General features: G+C 50.9%; 1 protein-coding gene across 4 annotated transcripts in view; it reads left to right on the forward strand.

Moving 5' to 3' along the window:
* Positions 1–274: 274 nt before the first annotated feature.
* Positions 275–20,926, forward strand: part of ACTN4 (actinin alpha 4) — a 74,832-nt gene continuing 54,180 nt past the window's right edge. Inside the window, exon 1 of one of the 4 annotated variants that reach the window (XM_043894720.1) lies at positions 275–543. In XM_043894720.1, coding sequence (XP_043750655.1) covers positions 382–543 — 162 coding nt within the window. In that variant the 5' untranslated portion in view covers positions 275–381. The remainder of the gene's footprint in view (positions 544–20,926) is intronic. The other 3 variants (XM_043894729.1, XM_043894714.1, XM_043894706.1) reach the window with 3 other exon arrangements.

Genomic DNA, 20,926 nt, shown 5'->3' on the forward strand with positions numbered 1-20,926 from the left:
CTGAACGGGTTTTCTTAGTCGGACGGCGAGACCCGCCTTAAGAATCATCCGCGGTCCGGCCCCGCCCACACGCCGAGGCCGGGCGCGCTCACGCGGGAACAGGGGACGCGGCTCGTCCACGAGCTGAAGGGCGGCGGGGAAGCGCGCTGTGCGCAGGCTCCGAACGCCCCGAGGCGGAGTCTCAGGGCCTTTTTGGGTTAGGAGGCGGGCGCGCGGGAGGGCGGCGGCGGCGGCGGCGCGGTGCGCAGGCGCGGCGGGCAGTGCGCAGGCGCCGGCGGAGGGCGGGCTTGAAGCAGCTGAAGCGGCGGCGGCGGCGGCAGCGGCTCAGGCAGAGGGGCGGGAGCAGAGGCTGGAGCGGACGGGCTCGGGAGAGGCGGCGGAATGGTGGACTACCACGCGGCGAACCAGTCGTACCAGTACGGCCCCAGCAGCGGGAGCAATGGCGCTGGCGGCGGGGGTAGCATGGGAGACTACATGGCCCAGGAGGACGACTGGGACCGGGACCTGCTGTTGGACCCGGCCTGGGAGAAGCAGCAGCGCAAGGTGCGCGGCCCGACGGCCGGACGGGCTGGAGGGGGGGCTTCCGAGGGAGGCTGGGGACCGGGAAGGGGCTCGGAGGGTCTGTGGTGAGAACTGGGCGTCCTGAGAAGGATTCGGCGGGTCTGGGAAGCGGTTTGGAGTCCTGGAAAGGAGTTGCAGAACTTGAGAGGGGAATTGGGAGTCTGAAAAAATAATTGGCGGCTGAGTAGGGGATATGGAAATCTAAAACTGGGAATCAGGGAGCCCGAGGAAGGAATTGGAGCGTCTGGCCTGGGAATGAGGGGAAGTCGGCGAGATGATTGGAGGAGACTCAAGAACGGAACTGGGTCTGAGGCGGGATGGACGGGTCAGGATGGACTGGAGGTGGTCAGAGGGAAAAGGGGGAACCTGGAATGTGTGGGTCAGGATAGAATTCGGCATCGGGGGAGTCCGAAGAGGAGCTGGAGTATGGAGGGCGTTACTTGGATTACAGAATCCTCTGAAGAGGGTTGGAATTATGGGAGCCCCGGGGATGAAGCCCCCTTCATTCTAAAGGGGATGAAGATTCTAGAGTGGGTGTGAAGGGACCCAGGGCTTGGTGGGTGAGGATGGGGAGGCTGCTAAGGAGGTCTGAAATCTGGCTCTGGTGGGAGAAGTCAGGGAGCTGTGAATAAGAGGTTTTGAAGGGGCGAGATATTATCAGGGATGCCCTGTCCTACAGGGAAGAGGAGAAGATTGGGAGATAGAAGAGGTATTGGTGACGCCAAGGCCTCCTTGATGAGAGGCCGAAGGGGGATAGAGAGAATTTGGAGTATTCTGAGGAGGGGTTCTGAAGAATTGATGGAACGTAGACAAAGCTCAGCAAAGGGTTGGCGTTGCCGGAGGCAAAGGTAGCCTGAACGAGGTGAGAATGGCGGGAGAGAATGGTCGGAATGGCGGATGGTGGGAGGGAGGTGTTTGGAGTAATGAAAGTCTCATTAGAAAGAGAGTGTGTGATGGATAGACCAAGAGAGGAATTTGGGGGTGAGGGCTTCTGGAGGTGCTGTCCCAGGACTGGAGAGTGTGTTTATGTGTTGTGAAGGGAGAACAAGTTGTTTGGGGAGGAGGGGCTGAGAGTGTCCAGAAGAATTGTCTTTCAGGGGTGGTGATGAAGAGCTTGTTCTAAAGCAGGGTCTGTTTTCAGGTGGCACGTTGGGGTGTGGAGGCAATTTCGGGGGACTCACAGTGGGGAGAGGTAGATCAAAAGGAGTGGGAGGTGCAGAGAGGGTGGGGTGTGTGTCTGTGTGTATCTGTGTATGTGTATAGGTGTATGTGTGTGCATATAATCCAAGGTGGTAGAGAGCAGGGAGCTCCAAGCTGCTAGAAGAGAGGGGTTTAGCATGCGCAGGAAGAGCTAAAGAAAGGAAGGTGTTGAGGGGTGTGTGTGTCTTGGGAGGGGGCTGTTTCAAAGTGTGTGAAGAGGGTGGGAGGTACTTACTATTAGAGGCATGTCGTAGGTTCTTCAGACCTGAATTTTCTTCCCAGATTCATTACCAGCTCCATGGCCTTGGGCAAGACCCTTGGTCTCAGTGTGGTTCTGTCATCCGTGGAATGAGGAGGGGTCAAGGGAGTCCCTTCTGTGATTCTACCAGGGTGGATGTGTATGGTGTTGGGAGAGTAGCAAGGGGTTTGAGTGTGGCTGGAAGCCTCTTGAGGGTGTGAGCTGTTGCTTTGGGGGTTCCATGCAGGCAGCCCAGGCTGGCGGGGAAAGGGTGAAAGGAACAGCTGTGCCAGGCAGCCCGGGGTGGGGCCTGGCTTAACCTTGGGGTAAATTACCAACCTCTGCTTGAATTTCCTCATCGGTAGTTGGAGGGGGGGAAGGGTGGCGGCTCCGTGGTGGTGTCCTTATCTGTTGCCCCACCTACCTCCGGGTGGGCAGGTTGAGATAATCTGACATAAAAATTCTTTTTGAGGGGAGAGACCTAGCCTCCAGTCTCAACAATAATTTACTGCCGGAGGCAATGCTGGGTTGAAAAAGGTTATGAGTTGCTCAGAGACCTGGGAAGTTGGGAAGGGAACAAGGCGGGGTCCATGGGGTTGTTTTTTGAGAAAACCTGAGCTCCTTCTTCTCCAGCTCCCGGTCCTGGCGGAGAACAAGCTTTGGAGCCTCTTGACTCAGGTGGTGGGGAGTAGGAACCTTCCCTCCCCCTCCCTTGCTGACTCCTACCCGTCCCAGAGTGACTCTCTGCTCACTCCATTCCCTTCTGGGAGTCCGGCTGTGTGTTCCTCCATGACTCTAGTCTCCCTTGCCCGCTGGGTGAGGCCAGGGCACCCTTCAGGCCGGGGCAGGAAGCGGGACTCACCAACATCCCCAGGCCTGGCTGCGGTTGTGTCATCCCCCCCTCCTCCCATCCTCAGGGACCAGGCATGGTGGAAGGAAAGGGTGGCTCACAGCCCCTCTCAGACCAGCTGTTTTAGATTCTCAAGACGGGCCAGATCTTAGCGTGTCCGACTTTATACAACTGCAGCAAATATTTACACGCAACTGTACTTTGGGGGGAATATTGTTTCACTGCTGTGTGCCTACCTATTTGGGGGTGGGCATCTTCTCTGAAATGGGAGAAGGAGTAATGGAAACGAATATAGAGACGAGTCTGTGCTGTTTTCTTCCAAGAGGACCCCACCCCCATCCCCCCTAAACTGGGTTTTTCTGCTTGGCAGTGCCACTTTGGCAAGTGACAGATTGCCCTTCTTGCCCCTCTGAGGCTGAGCCACGGACCACAGAGAGGGTGGCGGTCCTGTGTGTACTCACACGCTCTTAAAAGCTATGTCCAGGACAGCTGTGGGCCCCTTAAAGCGTGTGGCAATTGAATTCTTCTAGGAATTAAGCAGGGTTTGGCCCAAGTCAGAGGGTGCCTGAGGTTCCCAGTGGTTCTCACATCCACCTGAAGCCCTTCTGGGGACCCTTGTAACCAAGGCATTACCTGATAAGTAGGTTATGCAACAGTTCTGATCTGGGAAGGCTCTGCATGTTTTCTCCAGGGGTGCGGGGGGAAGGACTGGTCTGGTCTTTGAGCAAATTCTTGAGCAATTATAGCTCTGGGCCAGAGCTCCCTCTCCCAGTTTCTGAAAGAGGCTTGAGTAGCCTTGCCACCCTTGCTCTACTGGACAGGTGAGGGCACTTGGTAGCCACTCCCGAAGTTCTCGTCGCAGCAAGAGGAACTGCCTCCTTTGCTAAGGTGGCGTGGTCATTGAAACATCACTGACTGCTCACAGGGCCTCAGTGTTTAGACCCTGACCTTTGGCTTGGGCTCTATTAGGTTTGAGTTAATTATTTGAACCGTTCTGATGGTGTCTTGTTTTTCTCCAAGTAGGGTTGTTTTTCTTTCTTTGTTTTTTTTTTCTTTTAGGCTGATGATAGAGACCTCAGAGTAGCCATCTGTTATTTTGTTCCATTACTCTTAATTGCTTGCCTCTTAGGATCTGGCTGAGACTAGCAGATCCTTAGCAGTTTTTAAAAATGGAATAAGTTACTTAGTGAAAACCAAAACCAAAAAAAAAAAAAAAAAAGACCCAGACTCAGTTGTCATCTAGAATTAAAGACTGTACCTATGTGAGGTGGAGAAGGAAATGGCAACCCACTCCAGTATTCTTGCCTGGAAAATTCCATGGACAAAGGAACTTGGCAGGCTACAGTCCATGGGGTCGCAGAGTCTGACACGACTGAACAACTAACACACACACACACACCCCCCTATGTGAGAAGGGGGGCAGGTATTGTGTTTGCCTTCCTGGGAGAGGGGTAGGGAAATGTACTCAGCTGCTAGCTTCTGTCCTCGGTCACTCCCCCCGACCCAAGTTTTAAGAACAGGGCTTTTCTCAGAACTAGAGACACAGACGAAGAGCACTCATGTATGGATACCAAGGGGGTAAGGGGTGGGAGGAGTCGGGAGGTTGGGATTGACACATACCCTGTTGGTACGATGTCTAAAATAGATAACTGATGGGAACTTACTGTGCAGCCCAGGGAACTGTGCTTCATGCACTGTGGTGACCTGAACAGGAAGGAAGTCCAGGAGGGAGTCGCTTTACAAAATGATTCATTTTTCTGTGCAGTAGAAGCTAACCCAACATTGTAAAGCAGCCGTACTCCAGTGAAAATTAACTTAAAGAAAAGAGCAAGAAACAGGGCTTTTCTGATGCCCGCCTAAGAGGCGAGGTGAGGGAGGTTGGCCGGAGTGCAGTGCCCCTTGTAGCCACTCACACCCATTCAGGTGTGTTGAATGTGGGTTGAAGGTGTGTTGAATGTGCTCAGCCCTCAGGTGAGGGTTGAAATCCAGTTGGTGCTGTGGAGTGGCGCCTACTGCTTCATCTAATTAGTTTCCTTCTCTGCGCTCTAGGGCATGGGCAGGATTGCCCTCTGCCTTTTGAAACACCCTCCCTGAGACCAGCAAGGAGGCTCCTTTGGCAGCGGGGAGCTGACTCACTGTGCAGTTGGAACTGGTGCTAAATAGTTCCATTTAATGGCAGCTGACGGCCTGGCCTCGAGCAGGCTGCCTCATGGGAAAAGTTTGGTGAGAAGTATTGGAGGAAAACAACCCTGGAAATGAGGATGGGGTTTTAACATCCGGGTGCGGCTGGTGCTATCTAACTCCTGAGATGCAGTCTGGGAGGTCAGTGAAAATGTAGGTTTGCACCCCCAAAGGGCTTCCTAGGTGGCACCGTTGGTAAAGAATCCGCCTGCCAATGCAGGAGATGCACAGGACGTGGGTTTGATCGCTGGGTCCGGTTGATCCTCTGAAGTAGGAAACGGCAACCCACTCCCATACTCTTGCCTAGAAAATTCCATGGACAGGAGAGTCTGGCTGTCTGTAGTCCATGGGATTGCAAAGAGTCGAACACAGCTGAGCGTACAAGACAACCTCAACAACAACAGCCGCCCAAAGTGCCCCCTGAATCGGACCTCAGAGGAGCAGGAACAAGGCTGGATTCCAGTCTCAAGTCTCTGGGGTGGGGAGTTCTACCATTTAAACATATACTCCAGTCACGGCTGAGTTTGGCCAGGCAGCCCTCTTTTGCAGAGTTAAGTGAGTGAGTAGTACAAGTCAGCTGGCAGCGCTGGTCTAGCAGATGACAGCAAAGAGAATGAAGCCAAAAGGGAATCGATTTGGGAAGACTCAAGGAATTTCTGAGACCGTTGAGATGACCACTTCTGGCTTTTGACATATTGATTTATAATGTGCCGGGAATTGTACAAGCCTTTGACCAGACTTAGGGTTGTTTTTTGTTTTTTTTTTTTTAAAGGATTCCCTTTTATTTTGTGGGGGAGGAGGAGAGGGAAAGGGCAAAGATAATTAAGGAACAGCTGTTTGCTGTAGTGTCATTGCTCATTCAGGTTTTCTGAATGGCTGAATTAATCAGCATGTTTATCTCTTCTCTGGCATTCGGAATGTTCTAGATCAATGGTTTTCCCAGCTTTATCCTTATTTCCTTCACTTAGTGATGTCCCTGTTTTCATCTGTCTGGTCACTTCCCTTCTGTCACTTGTATTTTATGTATTTATTTTACAGAATAACAAAAGCACTCATGTTACTTTAAGTCTTCCTCCCTGCCCCCCACCCCCTTCTTTTTTCATGGAAATAGGAGGCGAGTGATAGCAAGTTGGTAATTCAATGGCAGTGGTAACTGAAACACTGACCTACTAAAAGGTGGGCGGAAGCTTCCACTTGAGTTGATACAAATCCTGTCATCCAGGGAGGTTTGAAAGACGTCTTTATGTCCCCAGTAGTTTGAGAACTCCAGATCAGTCTCCTTCAGGATGAAGTTCAACTTCCAAACATCAAAGCCTCCAGTGCAATTATAAGGAAACTTAGTTTTACAGTGTTGCCTGTCTAGACGCCAGAATTTGTTATAAAGTGTCTGCAAGTGGTACAAGTAACACTTGCTTTTTCTTCAGGAAGGTTTATGAGTTACATTTTAGTTAGTAATCCAGGTATCAGGAAGTATAAGGTTCAGTGAGTCAAGGGAAAACAGAAATCATTTAAAAAGTCCAGCCTCTGTTTAAAGAGTGATCTTACTGGGAGGAAAAATTAACCAACTGGTTGGGAGGAGAAGGATCCGCCTCCTCCAGAAAAGGGAAAACTGCATATATTTAACCGGCAAACGTGTCCTCCTAGCAGAAGTTTTGTCCAAGTAGCAGTCTCTCTGGGCTTATAAAAACCCCACAGACATTTGTCTTGGTGTTGTGCCTTTTTCGGTTGTGTTGTTCTTTCATGTCCTTCCCCCTCCCCTTTCCCTCGTAAACAACAGATGCATTAACTTGGAATGTCCGTGGAAAGTCTTTGAAAGCCGGTTGGTGTAACTTGGTTGCCATCTCTTTAGTCTGAGCAGCAGTTACTCCGGAAGAGGCCAGTGGCCTTTTTTTCCTTAGATGTAATTTACTGAAGGGACCTCTAAAAGTGAGTGAATTGAGCTTTAACTTGGGATTTGCTATTTGCCACCTGTTTCTGTATTGGCTCCTGCGTTCCTGGGATGGGATGAGCCCCAGCTTCCCCAAGAGTGAGCACCATCCTGTGTCTCCAAGAAGGCACAGTGGTTCTCCAGCCAGAGCGGCCCTCCTCATCCCTACCTCATGCTTGGCTCCGTACTTCCTAAACTTCAGTCATTTGTGATTTTTTCCATAGCCCACTTTTGCCTTTATATACTTAATAATATTCTTCTAAGTCAATTTTGCCTTTTTAAACTTAAGTTTTAAAGGGGAAATTTATATGAGTATTGCCAGTGGAAACCCCAGCTTCCCTGGCCATAAATAGAAGGAAATTGCGAAAATAAACAGGCTGGAAAGAAAACAATGATGTGAAGTTCTAGCCTGCTGCAGGGTGTAGGCCTGAGGCCTGCTCCCTTTGTCAGAAGGAGATTGGCAAGTGTCGGCGAGGTGTTGGAGACCCAGAGAACCAAGCAGAGACATTCTCTTTGATGTGTTCAGTAGGTAGACCGAGAAGCAAAAGGGAGTAATCTTCTCGAAGTCATTCAAGTTTCAGTGGAGAGCGTGGATAACTCTTAAAATCTCCCATGGTGTGCTTGCCATGCGTGGAAAAAACCTTCTCTCACTTGACCTTGGAAACATTCCGAGAGTGGCAGGGCAGAGTGACTCACCCGGGAACATGCCACCCGTCCTGCCTGCCCGGCCTCCCAGTGTACTGCCCACGAACACGTCTCCCAGGACTGAGTGGCACTGGATTTTTCTCTGCATTCAAATGTTAACGGTTTCTTGTTTGTTTGTTTTTAAGAACTCGGGGCCACATTCTAAATAAAAGAATTGTGGGTTTATCCCTTGCTCCTCACATTGCTTTTTCTTTTTTAAATTTTATTTATTCATTTATTTTTGGCTGCGCTGGGCCCTTGTTGCTGTGTGGACTTTTCTCTAGTTGCAGAAGTGAGGGCCCCTCTCTTTGTGGCACGCAGGCTTCTCATCGCGGTGCCTTGATGCGGAGCACAGGCTCTCGGGTGCACGGGCTTCAGTAGCTGCAGCTCCTGGGCTCTAGAGCACAAGCTCAGTAGTTCGGGCGCACGCACAGGCTTAGTTATTCTGTGTCGCCCTGGATCTTCCTGGACCGGGGATCGAACCCCTGTCTCCTGCATTGGCAAGCAGATTCTTTACCACGGAGCCACCAGGGAAGCCCTGCCTTGTCTTTTTAAGGGTCCAGCTTCCTTACACAAACACACTTGAAGTTTGGCTGCTCCTCTGCGTGAACCACCCTGCTGCCCCATCTGGGTATTTGCATTCTCGTTTCAGAAAGGAAAGCAGTGCCTTCCTGCCGCGTTAAGAAAGGCTGATTTCAATGTTCTGCTTCCAAATAAGAGAGCAGAACAGATTCTCTGTCTCCGAGTGGAACTCTGGACATGGGCAGAAGTAGCTGTAAGTGGCAGTTTCTGCTCCACAGAGCACAAGTGAAGTCATCTTTGGGAAGTATCGTTGATGGTGTTGAAACAATTGAATGGGATGCTAGAACACAACACAATAGCATTTGTGTCTTCAGCTTTGGGCAGGAATAAAGAAGACATTGTGGTTTGTTTTATGCTTTTTAAAGTTTCCCCCCCGTAAAAGGTGTGGGGCTGAGTGATGTCTGTTTCTGGCTTTCTAGTGGGTTTTTCTTTTCATCTTTTCCCCCCCTCCCTGAGGGCTGGTGAGAGTGGGTGGAAGCTGCAGTCTAGGTGGATGGGAGGCAGCGCAGAAGGCAGGCCGTACGCCTTCCTTCTCGTTCCCCATGTGTGATGGGAACGCATTTGGTCTTTTAACCTCCAAAGAGCCCAAGATGAAGGGTTTCCATATCTTACCTCCTGACCAGTAAAGTCTCTTGATTCCAGCTCCAAGAATGTCTTAATTAACAGCCATCCAGGATGGGGGCATGGCAGGAAGTCAAATAAATGCATTTCTTCTCCCCCCACTTCTTTTTTTTTTTTTTTAAATACACATTTCATTTGGTGGCAGAGAAGGCCAGTTCGAGGTTAGGGGAAACATCACAGGAGGAAGCCTGAAAGTGAGCAACCAGAGCCACCCCGGGAGGTTGCCTGAGGGGGTGTCACCCCAGGAGTCTGTGGGTCTCCAGCTGGTGTTATTGAAAAAACAGGCCTCCCTTTACCAAGCACCACGGGCAGTGCGGGAAGCCGGCTTCAGTGTCCCCGGCCTCGGTATGCGCCCTCGGCATGGTGTGCAACCCCCAGCACGTCGGTGCGCTTTGATCGGTCTCAGTCAAGGTGTGTGTGAAAGGTCTTTAGCTGATAACATCGTGGAAACGAGAGTGCTTAGCATTTGAGAGATGTGCCCCTGTGCTGGAGGCAGCACCGTGGAGGAATGCTGGGCTACTGGGTAGAAATGGTGCTGTCAGCCGGTCTCCCGGGAAGGTATCCACATACGTGGTGGCCGAGCTGGGTCGGGGGACCAGGAGCCTCTGTTCTCTGGTGCACGGGTCAGGCCAGTCTGTTTTATCGATGAGGAGGGTGTGTATTTGTAAGAGAGGAGAAGATGAGTACACGTGAAAGCCGCCGTTGGCTTTGTGGCTGAGGCGAGTGCTTTTTCTCTAGGCATTTAGAGTTGGAATCTCAGCTATGTGACTTCTCAACAGCAGGGCAAAATGTGCCTGCATCTTTTGCCTGCTTTCGCAAACACTGACAAATTTAAAAAGAACTCTAAAGTTTCCAGCAAATCCCAAGCACAATTCATCCCATGATAACTTTTTTTTTTTTTTAAACAATCCACATCCTTCCTCCTCCAACTCTGCCAGTAAATAAACCTTTTTCTCCCCCATTACTCCCACCTCTTTCCCCCACTCTCTTTTCTTTAAGGAAATGAGTATCTTTACATCAAACCTTTGTGTCTGATGGAAATATTAAATGCCTCTTGGGCTGTTGCTGGCATGGATTATGTGGGGAAGAGTCAGGTTTTTAAAAGAAATTTTACAGGCTGGTATGATCTTCCAGTTCTGGCCTATGAAGTATAAACTCCATTTCAAAATTCAAAATGTCTGGAAGCAGCCAGCTTGCCAGGCTAGTTCAAGGGCAGTCTGATGAATCAACCCTTCTTACAGGCTGTCTGCTAACCAGCCCTGGAAGGTATCCAGCCGGTAAACATCACCAGGACCGTCAGGCAGTTTTTCCTATGTGAGGTTGGGGGCGGGAGGAGGAGGAGGGATCACTGGAGCTATGCAGCCAAGTCTGGTAGGATGTGACTTTCTGTAAAACAGAAAGGTCTAGAAAGGTCTGATTCAAGATGTGTTTTTCTGAAATGTTAGGCCTGTAGTCACCCAGCACTGAGTCTACTGGTGGAGTGAGAGGAAATACCTAGACCAGTTGGGACCGGGGGAACCTTCTTAACCATTTTGGGAAGCAAGTTTTCCTTTTCCTTTTGTAACTTTCACTGAATCAGTGACTCAGGGACAACCCACGGAAGAGAATTCAGTCCGCTGAGAGCAGTGAAACATTTCAAGAATGGTTGGTTGATGGATCATGGCCCAGAGCCGTGGAAGGTCAGGGAGTGGCACTGGGCTCCTACCCGCTGTACGGAAACACCCCAGAGATTCAAAGGGAACCAGCTTTGACCATAAAAATACAAGACTAACGACTCACAGCGCATTTAGTTCTCTTCGCAGCTACCTTAGACTTGAGAAAGTTCTGGGCCTCTTTTATAAACAGCCACAAAGCCGGCCTTGCCAAATACGGCCTGCTCCAGGGGCACCGGGTCAGCCTAGGAGACAACTTTCTTGCCTAAAAATAAGTCTATGTTCCTATCGAACATTCCAAGCATAGTTTAAACATGAGACTTGTGAGTCGCAGTTCAGGCCTCGTGGGTTCAGTTACGTCAGAGTGTGGGCAGTTGAGGGTCTTTGGGGAGCTTGGTTCCCCACTTTGGGATTGGCCCCTGGCCACCAAGGAAATCAGATGACCAAACGAGAACCATCTCCCAACTCATTTCTTTATGTTCCTGATCTCGGGCTGGTGGGGAGACAGCAAGCACACAAATAAAACAAGGTAATTTCAGATGGGATTATGCCCTATGAATTTAATAATAATAATAATAGCAGCTAGCTAGGACTCTGGGCTTGGCACTATTCTAAGAGCTTTATGTGGACTGACTCATGTAATCCTGTGAGGTAGGTATTGTCACCTCTACAGGACAAGTGCGTAAATGAATCCTTTGAAGTTGAAGCCATTGCCCAAGTGACAGTGCCAGGATCTGAACCTAGAGGGTCTGACTTTCAAGCCATGTCTTCACTACACTACAGGCTGGTAATTGGGAATAGCCTGGGGAGAGGTCCGTCAGGGGAGGAGGGCAGTGCTGGTACTTTGGATCAAGAGGAAGATCTCTGAAGACTTGACAGTTTAGCTGTTCCCTAAGGGATGAGATGGGGTCGCAAAGAGTCAGACACGACTGAGCAACTGAACTGAAGGGATGAGAAGGGTGGCTCAGTGGTAAAGAATCTACCTGCCAATGCAAGAGTCGCAGAAAACGTGGGTTCAGTCCCTGGGTTGGGAAGATCCCCTGGAGAAGGAAATCGCAACCCACTCCAGTATTCTTGCCTGGAGAATCCCATGGACAGAGGAGCCTGGCGGGCTACAGTCCGTGGGGTCATGAACGAATCAGACATGACTTAGCAACTGAACAGCAACAGTCACAGGGAATGGGAAAAAGGGAGCCAGGAGAGCTCTGGGGGACGGCTGTTCCAGTGGAGGGAAGGGAAGTATGGCGGCCCCGAGGGACAGAAAGTTCAGGATGGTCAGAGCAGGGCATGTACAGTAGAGAAGATGGGCAGAGCCAGCTCTCTTGGAGCTTTGTTGGAAGTGGTGATGAGGCCCAGGGTCTGTAAACGCAGTCCTCCTTAGACCCCAGTAGGCCAGGAACCTCACGCTTCCAGTAATCTGGCCCTGCCAACGCTTTCCCCTCAGGCCCCCTAGACAGGCCAAACCAGACCTGACTTCTAAAGTGGGAAGCCCAGTACCACAGAGCATTACACCAAACAAAGGCTTCAATTATCTCCATGATCACTGCTCCAGTAGACAGACACCTGTGTTTGATTAAAGCGCTGGTAACTTTTGAATCTGGAGTTTTATGGCACCGTGTTCTCATCTGGCTTGGTCGTGTCTCAGAGAGCTTAACTTCTCTCCCCACCATCAAACTCCAGCTCCCTTCCGGCTCATCAAGAGGCTGCTGGGTTCACAGCGTATCTTTGGTAAAAATGTTGTGTCTCCCCCCTTTGAAGTGGGAAGCCAGGAAGCCCGATTTTTTTTTTTTTAAACTGGCTCTTCTAGGCGCCCCGCTTTCGTTGTAAACCTCTCTTTCGTTACCCTCGGTTCCTCGGGTCAGGTGGGGCTGTAACTAGGACGCCTCTAGTTCAGAGAGGCGGACTTGCAGGCTGATTCTTTCTGAGGCGTCCAGCCTTCTGTCCCTCGCTGGAAGCCGGTCCAGGAACACCGTAGTGTTCACTTGGCCCGTGGCTCCCCTGTCAGAAGGCACACCTTGTCAAACTAGTTGTGTGGCTTTGACTCAGCAAGGGAGGAACGCTGACAGAGCTCGGGGCTAGCCATGGACACTCCTGACTCCATACACACGGCGCCTGGCAAGAAGCCAAGTTCAAGGATCATGCAGTGTCCATCAGGTGAACTTGGGCTGGAGTTCTCTCTGCCTTGCCCTAGCTGCAATCCAGCAGCAAAAACCATCCCTTCTGACAGAATTTAAAGGAGCAAATTAATATGAAGTTGGCCTGTGACGGCCCGGCCAGCCCCGCTGCTTCCACTGGCAAAAAGACGGCGAGGTTTCCATTTTCCTGGCACCACACCCATGTGAACTTGTTAAATCTTTTAAATAGCCGTATAGGAGGGGAGATAAAGGTGTGTGTTTTTATCCTTATCCCCTTAAATATAAAAATAAAACCTCCCCCCTTATAATACTGATTCGGAGTGGGAAGAAAGTCTACGGCAAGTGGAAAACGGGTCCAATTATATGGAGCTCGTACCCCGTGTTTGGGAGACGACTAAGTTTCCACGGTGGGTGGCTTATTATGCGTTTATGATGAGGTGAACCTGCTCCAAGTTGTCCCCGCAGATACAAAAAAGCTTTCTGAGGGAGGAAGCTGTCTTCTTTTCAACATGCTGTAGAGACTTGGAAGGTCTCTTGAATGACTTCACTCATATAGCAGTGTTGGGGCCGCTGACCAAAGCAGGTCTGCTTTTGATAGCCAACCAGCATCTTGTGTAACATGAGTTGGGGCTTCGAGGGCCTTGGAGTCCGGCGCTCAGGTAGAAACATGACCGGCAGGGCCCTCGACAGCCCTCGCTGGGCTCCTGTGCAGAGCTCAGCTCTGCGCCGAGCCTTTGGGGGTATGAGAGAAACCGGAGACTCGGCCTGTGCTCTCAAGGAGCTGGCAGGGCAGAGAGCAGAGCCACATGAGCCCTCAGGAGGACACCCGGCGGCCCACAGACAAGCCCACAGCACTCTAGCCGTGTCCCGGGAGAGGAGAAGGGTGAATAGGGGCAGGTGGGTCAGTCATGGAAACCTTCATAAAGGAGGTGAGTGTGGTGCGGGCAGGTCTCTGGGGGCAGGCATTAGGGGATCCCATCCCGCATGTGCAGTTTGAACAGCCTTCCTTAGCTGCTTCTTGTGAGCATTCCCACAGTTCCTCCCCTCAGTCAGCCGTCTCTTTAGGGAGTTTCCCGTTCGAGGCAAGGCACCATGTTCAGTATGTCTCAGCCACCCATGCGTTTGAACCTCTGCATTGCAGGACTCCAGCTTCTGAGTCCCTACCCACTCAAAGGTCCTGCGGCTTTCAGGGACCCCCTTAGGGGGCAGGCCAGACCCTTCTCCCCAGGCAGGCGTCAGCTCTGACTAATCCTTGTGAGGCATGTGCTTGCAGCCTGCTGACGGTCCCTTCTGAATAAGCACAGGCTTCAGAAAAGAGGAGCAGAGAAACACCCCCTTCTCCTGTCCTCTTCTGCCCCAGGGTTTCTTCAGGCCTTGTGCCTTACCTCTGGGTAGGTGACGCTCGGCACTGCCTTCTAGTCCAGATGACACTCTTAAGTGGGGAACAGCGGTTCTGTGCTGATCACGGAAATGAATGGGGTCAAGTCCCGCGGGCTGGCTGGCTTGGCACACCACAGTAGACACACTATTGCTGGCATGAGGGTAGCCTCCAAGTGTTCTGCCTCGAGAGTTTATTCTTGCCTGCCAGCTCAGCTTCCAGGTGCTATTCTTTTCTTTAAATAAATGCTTTCAACTGGCTTGTGCAGTGTAGGAGTCCCATCCCAGGAAATACTCAAGTGTGTTTAAAAAAAAAAAGAAAACCAACAAACTCTCCTCGTTCAGGTGCTCATGGGCCAAATGTGTGACTCAAATACTGCAGTGCCCTTCATTTGCTTTCCCAAAATTGACATATTTGAGTGTCACGCTGGCCTTACTATGAGATAAGGCTGGGGTAGCTGGCCCAGGCCTCTTTCTTAGACTGTGTGTGTGGTTTCAGGTTGGGCTTTTTCCTCCCTTCAGATGATGCTTGGGAGTCATGACAGTGCAGTTCATGCATGTCGTGGCTGAAATCTTCCAGTAGAACCTGGCTACCATCTCTCCGATCTCTCCTGGGATCAGGAGGTTTGCCATGGAAGGATTTGGGGGGTCAGTGAGAGTGGCAAGTGTCGCCTGTCATGAGCCAGTCTCTGTAGCCTGGGCGCTGAGGCGCTGCTTCTGCTGTCAGACCTGCAGGCTGTTAGCATAGCCAGTTTCTGTTTCCTTTTGGTTTCCAGGCGGAGTCTGCCTTAATCCTTAAGAGGTGTCTCTTTCCCCCAAGGGGAGGGAGGTGGACTTCCTTCCAGGAGAGAATAGGGGCTCACTAGTTTGTAGCGGGGGAATCTACATTGCTCTACCCACACTTGGGGAGAGGTTTCAGGGGCGGGGGATGTTGCAGAGTATTCCGGAACAGAAAGTTTGTTGCAGGAACCCAGGCTCTGGAAAGATATGCCCGCTCAGCCAGTGGGTGAGCTGGTGGGTGGGTGAGCCGATAGCACCCAGCCCGCCCACCAGACGCCAGGAGGCGGCTCAGATGTCACTGGGATCCAGGCTGTCTCCTGTCTCCAGCAGCTGCAACCCGGGAGGGGGTGTCGAGAGCGCTGCCGCTACTGTGTGAGGGCGCTTCTGGCGACAGAAGCAGGAGGCAATGAGAGGTATGGGGTGGGTAGAAGGTCAGAGCAGAGCCTTCAGAGGGGGACAGAACTGGGCTCAGTACCCATCGCCTCCACCTACTGGTTGCGTGGCTGTGGGCAGGGCTTAAGCCTGTGTTCTCCTTTGAAAAGGGCCACCATCCTATCTCACAGGATGATTCTAAGATTAAATAAGAGAAAGAGTGTGTCTGAAGCACTTCGCACAGTGCCTAGCACCTTGTCAGTCCTAATTCATGTAGCTTCTCAGAATTCTTTTGGCAGCTCACCATCCTACATCCAGGTGGGGTCTGCTGCTGGCGTCTCCTCTTCAAAGGAGTTGGAAGGGTCTGCTGAAACGTGCCGCTCAGTGGAAAACCGAAATGTAACGTATCCCCTTTCCTAAAGCCCTCCCCCAGGGAGCTCTGAACCCTGAACCCAGCCAGGGACTTCAAAGCAGCATCCACTGTCAAGGGGCAACTGGAATGTGAGACGCAAGTGACATGACGAAGCCCTGTCCCCAGCCTCTGGGTCCATCTGGGCCTTGTTACCCGGGACGTGGCTCTGTGTTTCTGAGTTGCCAGCCCTAAACAGTTTTGTGTCTGCATGAGCCACAGGCAGGGCCGGCAAGGCTTTTTTGGTAAGTCAGCTTGTTACTAAGTTGGCAGTCAGCCTCGGGACTCTTTCTCAGGTCCTCTTGTTTCCCCGTCCCCTTCCCCACAAAGCAAAAAAAAAAAAAAAATTCCTTATCAACTCAAGTTAGAAACAACCTACAGCCTTGAGTCAGGGCACCTTCTTTCAACTGGTAATCAAGTGGAAAGAAGAATGGCCTCCCACTGATAAGCCCCAAAATAACTTCCCAGAAGTGCTGTCAGACAAGAGCCTTGCTCAGCTGCTGGTCCAGAATGTTGGACCTTCTGGAGCACTGGTCCCCAACCTTTTTGGCACCAAGGACCGGTTTCATGGAAGACAGTTTTTCCACAGACCGGGGAAGGGGGGATGGTTTCAGGATGATTCAAACACGTTACATTTAATGTGCACTCTGTTTCTATTATTATTATTAATATATCAACTCCACCTCAGATCATCAGGCATTAGATCCCAGAGGTTGGGGACCCCTGTTCTAGAGGGATTAGCGGAGTCCTACCGCCTCCTTCCCCCAAGCACTTCTCACGGCCAGCTCCATCCTCTTTTCCGCCTGCCTCCTGCCACTCCCCCTCCCCTTCCCGAGGTCACTTCCTGATGCCATTCCTCAACTTAGCCCCTATCCCCCCCAAAAGCAATCAAATCCACAACCTAATAAGGAAAAAGAATGAGGAGAATGTCCGCCTCCCAGCCTCTCCCCTAACAGGGCGCAGGCCCGCAGCAAATTTGGAAAATGTTAAAACGGGAGCGACAACCCACTGGTGGGAGGTGGGAGTGGGGCCGGCTTTCAAGAGCTGCCCATTGCCGGCAGCAGGCAGGACCCTGCGGGAGGGCCACCTGGTTTGCGCTTTCCAAATCAAGTGGTTGACACCCTGCTCACACGCTGAAGTGTGAGGAAAGTAACATCAGCTGCACCTCCAGTCGGGATTCGCACGCCTGGGGTGGGGCGGGGACGACACGTGTGCTCGGAGACACCTCCCCTCCATTGCAACTGGGACTCTGCAGATCCTAACCCTTTCTGCCTCTGAGATGAGCAGTTTTCTTCCCCTCAACTGTGCCAGGGTTAAATTAGCCCTGGCGTTAATGAAAACTTGTCGACACTTAGAGTGGCCCCCCTCCCCCGAAACCTGTCACCCCTCCTACATCATTATCCTGGGGCACACCAACCCTTTCCCAACCCTTTCCTGATGCAGTTTCCATTCTCCCTTTTCTCCATGGAAGGAGGGACAAGCCCCTGTCTTTGGGGGAGCCCCGGGGAGGGGGGCCGGCTGAGCCAGACCTGCTTGTTTGGGAAGGTCAAGCTTAGTAATTAACCCGAATGCTTCAGGGAGGGGATGAAGAAGGAACCAGGTCTAAGGATGTGCCAGGCCTTTCAAATGGCTGATTATCAGCAGGCATGAGGTCATCCGTAAATACATCTAATTCTTTTGCTGTAATTAAGGTGCTCATTAAAAGTGCAGGGAGGTTCTATTTTATTTTATTTTTTTATTGAAGGAAAAAACACAAAAAAGCCTTTGTTTCGAATTGACAGGATGGCTTAGAACAGGCGGAGGATTCAAGGCACAGGACTAGTTTCCTGCTGTAAGAATCTTTACAGGAAATTCACTGCAGACAATATTGGTGACCCTGCCAAGGGGGCAGACCTGGGTGATGTCATTGTTCGAGGCTGTCACCGCCAAGCCTGGCCTTGGGGGAGGAGGGCTGGTGAGATTAGAAAGTGTGTTTGTGTGTGTGTGTGTTGTCTAGAAGAGGCAAGTCAACTGAAAATCTGGGTGGGAGAGAAATCACAGGTGGGGGGAGGTCTTTGGAATATTCTTAGCTAGGTTCAACTTTCTTATTTTTCCAAGTTTAAGAAAATTCTGTTACTATGTTTGCTCCTCAAAATGCTGTTGCTTTTTCAGAGACAGCCTTTTCTGAGCCATCCCTTGTTTTGTGCTTTCTTGGGTAACTGGCTGTTACACTCTGGGATTTGTGGCCCACAGGCAGGAAGTTAGACACCAGGTAAATGCTCACTACTGCTTTTCTCAGGAGGAGAGTCTCCATCACTGAGTGTGGAAATGGAGACACAGGATTAGATTACCATATCTGCTTCTTCCACAAAAACCATTTCGGAAAATCACCCAATGCCAGCAAGTGGGCATCTATGAGCTGCTAACCTTCCCATGTGCCTCCAGGAAGTGTCTGGAGTATCTATGAAAAAAGGACAAGCTGTGCATTTTGTCATTTTTTTCTGCTGGCTGGAAGTCTAACAGAGAGGCATAAACATAGTCTTCAAATGAAAGCAACAAAAATAAACTCGAGCCAGCCCTGCGTGAAGACATTAATGCAAAATATGCCAGCCAGCTTACTATTTATATGGCACAAGGCAGTCATCAGGAGATCTGGGCCTGGGCTAAGGAGGGTTATGTCTTTTGAGGTGCCTGTTCCTTAGGATTTCAAATAACCCAGGGGGGATGTACTCAGACGGGGTTGTAATGCTGTGTCTCGTTTCATGCTTTGCCCAGTTCAGTCTCTGGCTAAAACCTCTGAAATGCTAATACAGGATCAGGATACAGTTCAGAGTGGCCCCCACCCGCACCCCGAACCCTCCCCTCCTTAAAAAACATCCTAACAGCTTTAGAAGGAAGTTTGAGGATTGAATAAGATAGCCGTAAGTTTCCTGTGGTTCACATCCTGTAATCGCTTAGTGTTCTTTTTTTTTTTTTTTTTCATCCTCACTCAACCAACATTTACCCAGACACAGAGTTAGGTTTAAAGATACAGCAGGAAAGAAAACCAGCCTAACTCCCATCCTCATAGCAGTTCCATTGTTGAGGGGAAGGTGGACTATAGGTAGAATGAGTTTGCAGTCTATAGGCCTGTTGACATTGCCTCCCTGGGTTCGGAAAGGATCTTCCCAACAAACCTATGTGTCTTGGAGCTCGGGTGTTCCAGCTGCCTCCCTTAGAAACCCACCACCAGCTGAGTCCTGAATGTCTGGTTCTTGGTGTGTGGTTTTGTAAGTTTCCCAGGGCCGAGGAGTCACCTTGGGATCCCGCTTTTCCTGGAACTGTCCTGGCATGGGACACATCGCTAGAAAGGGCCATCAGATCTAGGCAAGAAGGAGGCCCCTCCTGGCCAAGGAAACCAGAGTTGGCAGGCATTCCCCCATCAGTGGCGTCTCTAGAACATCTATGTGGGAAAAGCTTCAGTGGCCTAGTCCAGTCCAAAGTGGCTGGATAGGGGCCAGGTCTGGAAGCTGCAGACCTGCTGCTTTTGCTCAGATGGAGGATGTGTATGAGGCTGGGGAGAAGCTGGTGATGGGGCTGGCGGCCGACACCACACCAGCGCCTGGGGAGGAGGTTGCCTTTGGATGGCTCGGGCTGCAGCTCCATTGCGGAGCTGACTTGTGCACGTAGAGCCCCGGTCTTGTGGTAACTGCCAGGAAGCTGAGCCCGCTGTGGCCTCAGGAAGTTGGTGAGGTTAGCACCGCTTGCTTTTTGAAGGGCAGGTTACAATACCAGTGTTGACACTGCATGGGCAGAGCCCTGGGATTTTGTCCTTCGGGGACAGTGTGGTGGAAATCCTCTTTTGGGTTGCTGGCTCCCTTGCTTGTTAGGTGTCTCGAAGCAGGAGTTGAGAGGAGGAGGGAGAGGTAATAAGTGCAGCCCAGCCAAAAAGTCTCCAACGTATATGGAAAACTTAAGTGCTTTCCTGATCTTTCATGGAAATAGCTGTTCACTCTTAGCACCAACTGGAAAGTGTTGGCAGCTGAAGGGGATCGTTCCTCCAGGGCCCCTCGGAGCCAGTGTGCCTGGCGTTCCTAATGTCTTCCCGACCTTACCTTTCTCTTGCGTGTCACCCATCTCAGCCTCCCAGCCCCATCATTTGGGGCCTGGAAAGCGTGTGTTCTAGGTCTTCCAAGAAATGTGGGGTTTCCACACCCTCTACCCCACCCGGAGTTTCAGGCTGTTTGTGGTGCATAGAAGATGCTGGGATTTGGGCAGGGTGGTCAGAGGAGGCTGGGCCCAGAGTCAGGGCAGCTTTGCCCTCGTCCTCTTTTGAGGGGTGGGACAGGGCTGGCTCCGTTGTGCCGTGTAGGGTGTCCCTCCGGGTGGGTGGCCCTATCTTTTGGGCCATTTGGGGGCGGGGGGGGCGATGTGAGCGCTCCTGGTTTTCTTCTGGAGCGGAGAGACTGCCGTCTGGGTTATCGAAGGGCAGGTGACAAAAACCAGTGAAGGAGCCTGGGTGGGGACCAGGGCTGCCACTACTCAGCTTCCGCTGATTGTGGGCCTGGAACTTCATTTTCCAGAAGTTTGGAAATCCAGAGTTTTACAGGGCAATTCATTCAGTTTAAAAACTGACACTCCAAACCTGGGGGCCATTTGAAATGGGCCCTCAGAGCCACGGATTTGTGACCTCTGACCCCGAACGTCTGGCACGGTCTCGTTTTTCCCTCTCTCTTTTAGTTCCTTCTTTCCTCTCAACTGGATTGCCACTGCTAATCCTCTTACTGGGAAGGAGAAAATCCATTTTCTTTTGCTCCTTGGTGGTGACAGCTCTGATAAAAGGTGGTTGAAATGAATGGTGGTTAGAAAAGAGGGCTTGCCCTGTCTGGTTTCCCATCTCTGGACTCTTTTCCCCACTCCTGTAGATAAAAGGATCGGCTCCTCAAAATTCCTCTCACCATATATGGATTTTTAGGATCTGGCTCTGCATTTCTGTGAACAAAAATAGTGGAAAGTTGTTTTTTGTTTTTCATTTGTTTTTGTTTTAGAAGGCTCCAAACAACGTTCACACAAAGGCAGCTATTCTCACACACAATGACCTGGTGAACAATGCCAACCTTCAGAATTAACTGCCAGTTCAAATTTTGCACCCCAGTGGCAGTTGTACCAAAATACTCATTTAGGATTGTTCGGCTAAATTTGACTTATGGAAGGTCTTGGCAGCCCAGGTTTTATGAAAGAGATCAATTCTAAGATCTGTATAGACAGAAAAACCAGAACACAGCACTAATCACTGATGAGAGAATTGATGGATTTCAGAAAAATGGGACATACTAGGTGTGCAATAATTTTAAAAAACTTAAAAAAAAAAAAATGGACACTTATCCCTGGAAAATTCA

The sequence above is a fragment of the Cervus elaphus genome, chromosome 4 (genome assembly GCF_910594005.1).
Source record: "Cervus elaphus chromosome 4, mCerEla1.1, whole genome shotgun sequence".
NCBI classification, from domain to species: Eukaryota; Metazoa; Chordata; class Mammalia; order Artiodactyla; family Cervidae; genus Cervus; species Cervus elaphus.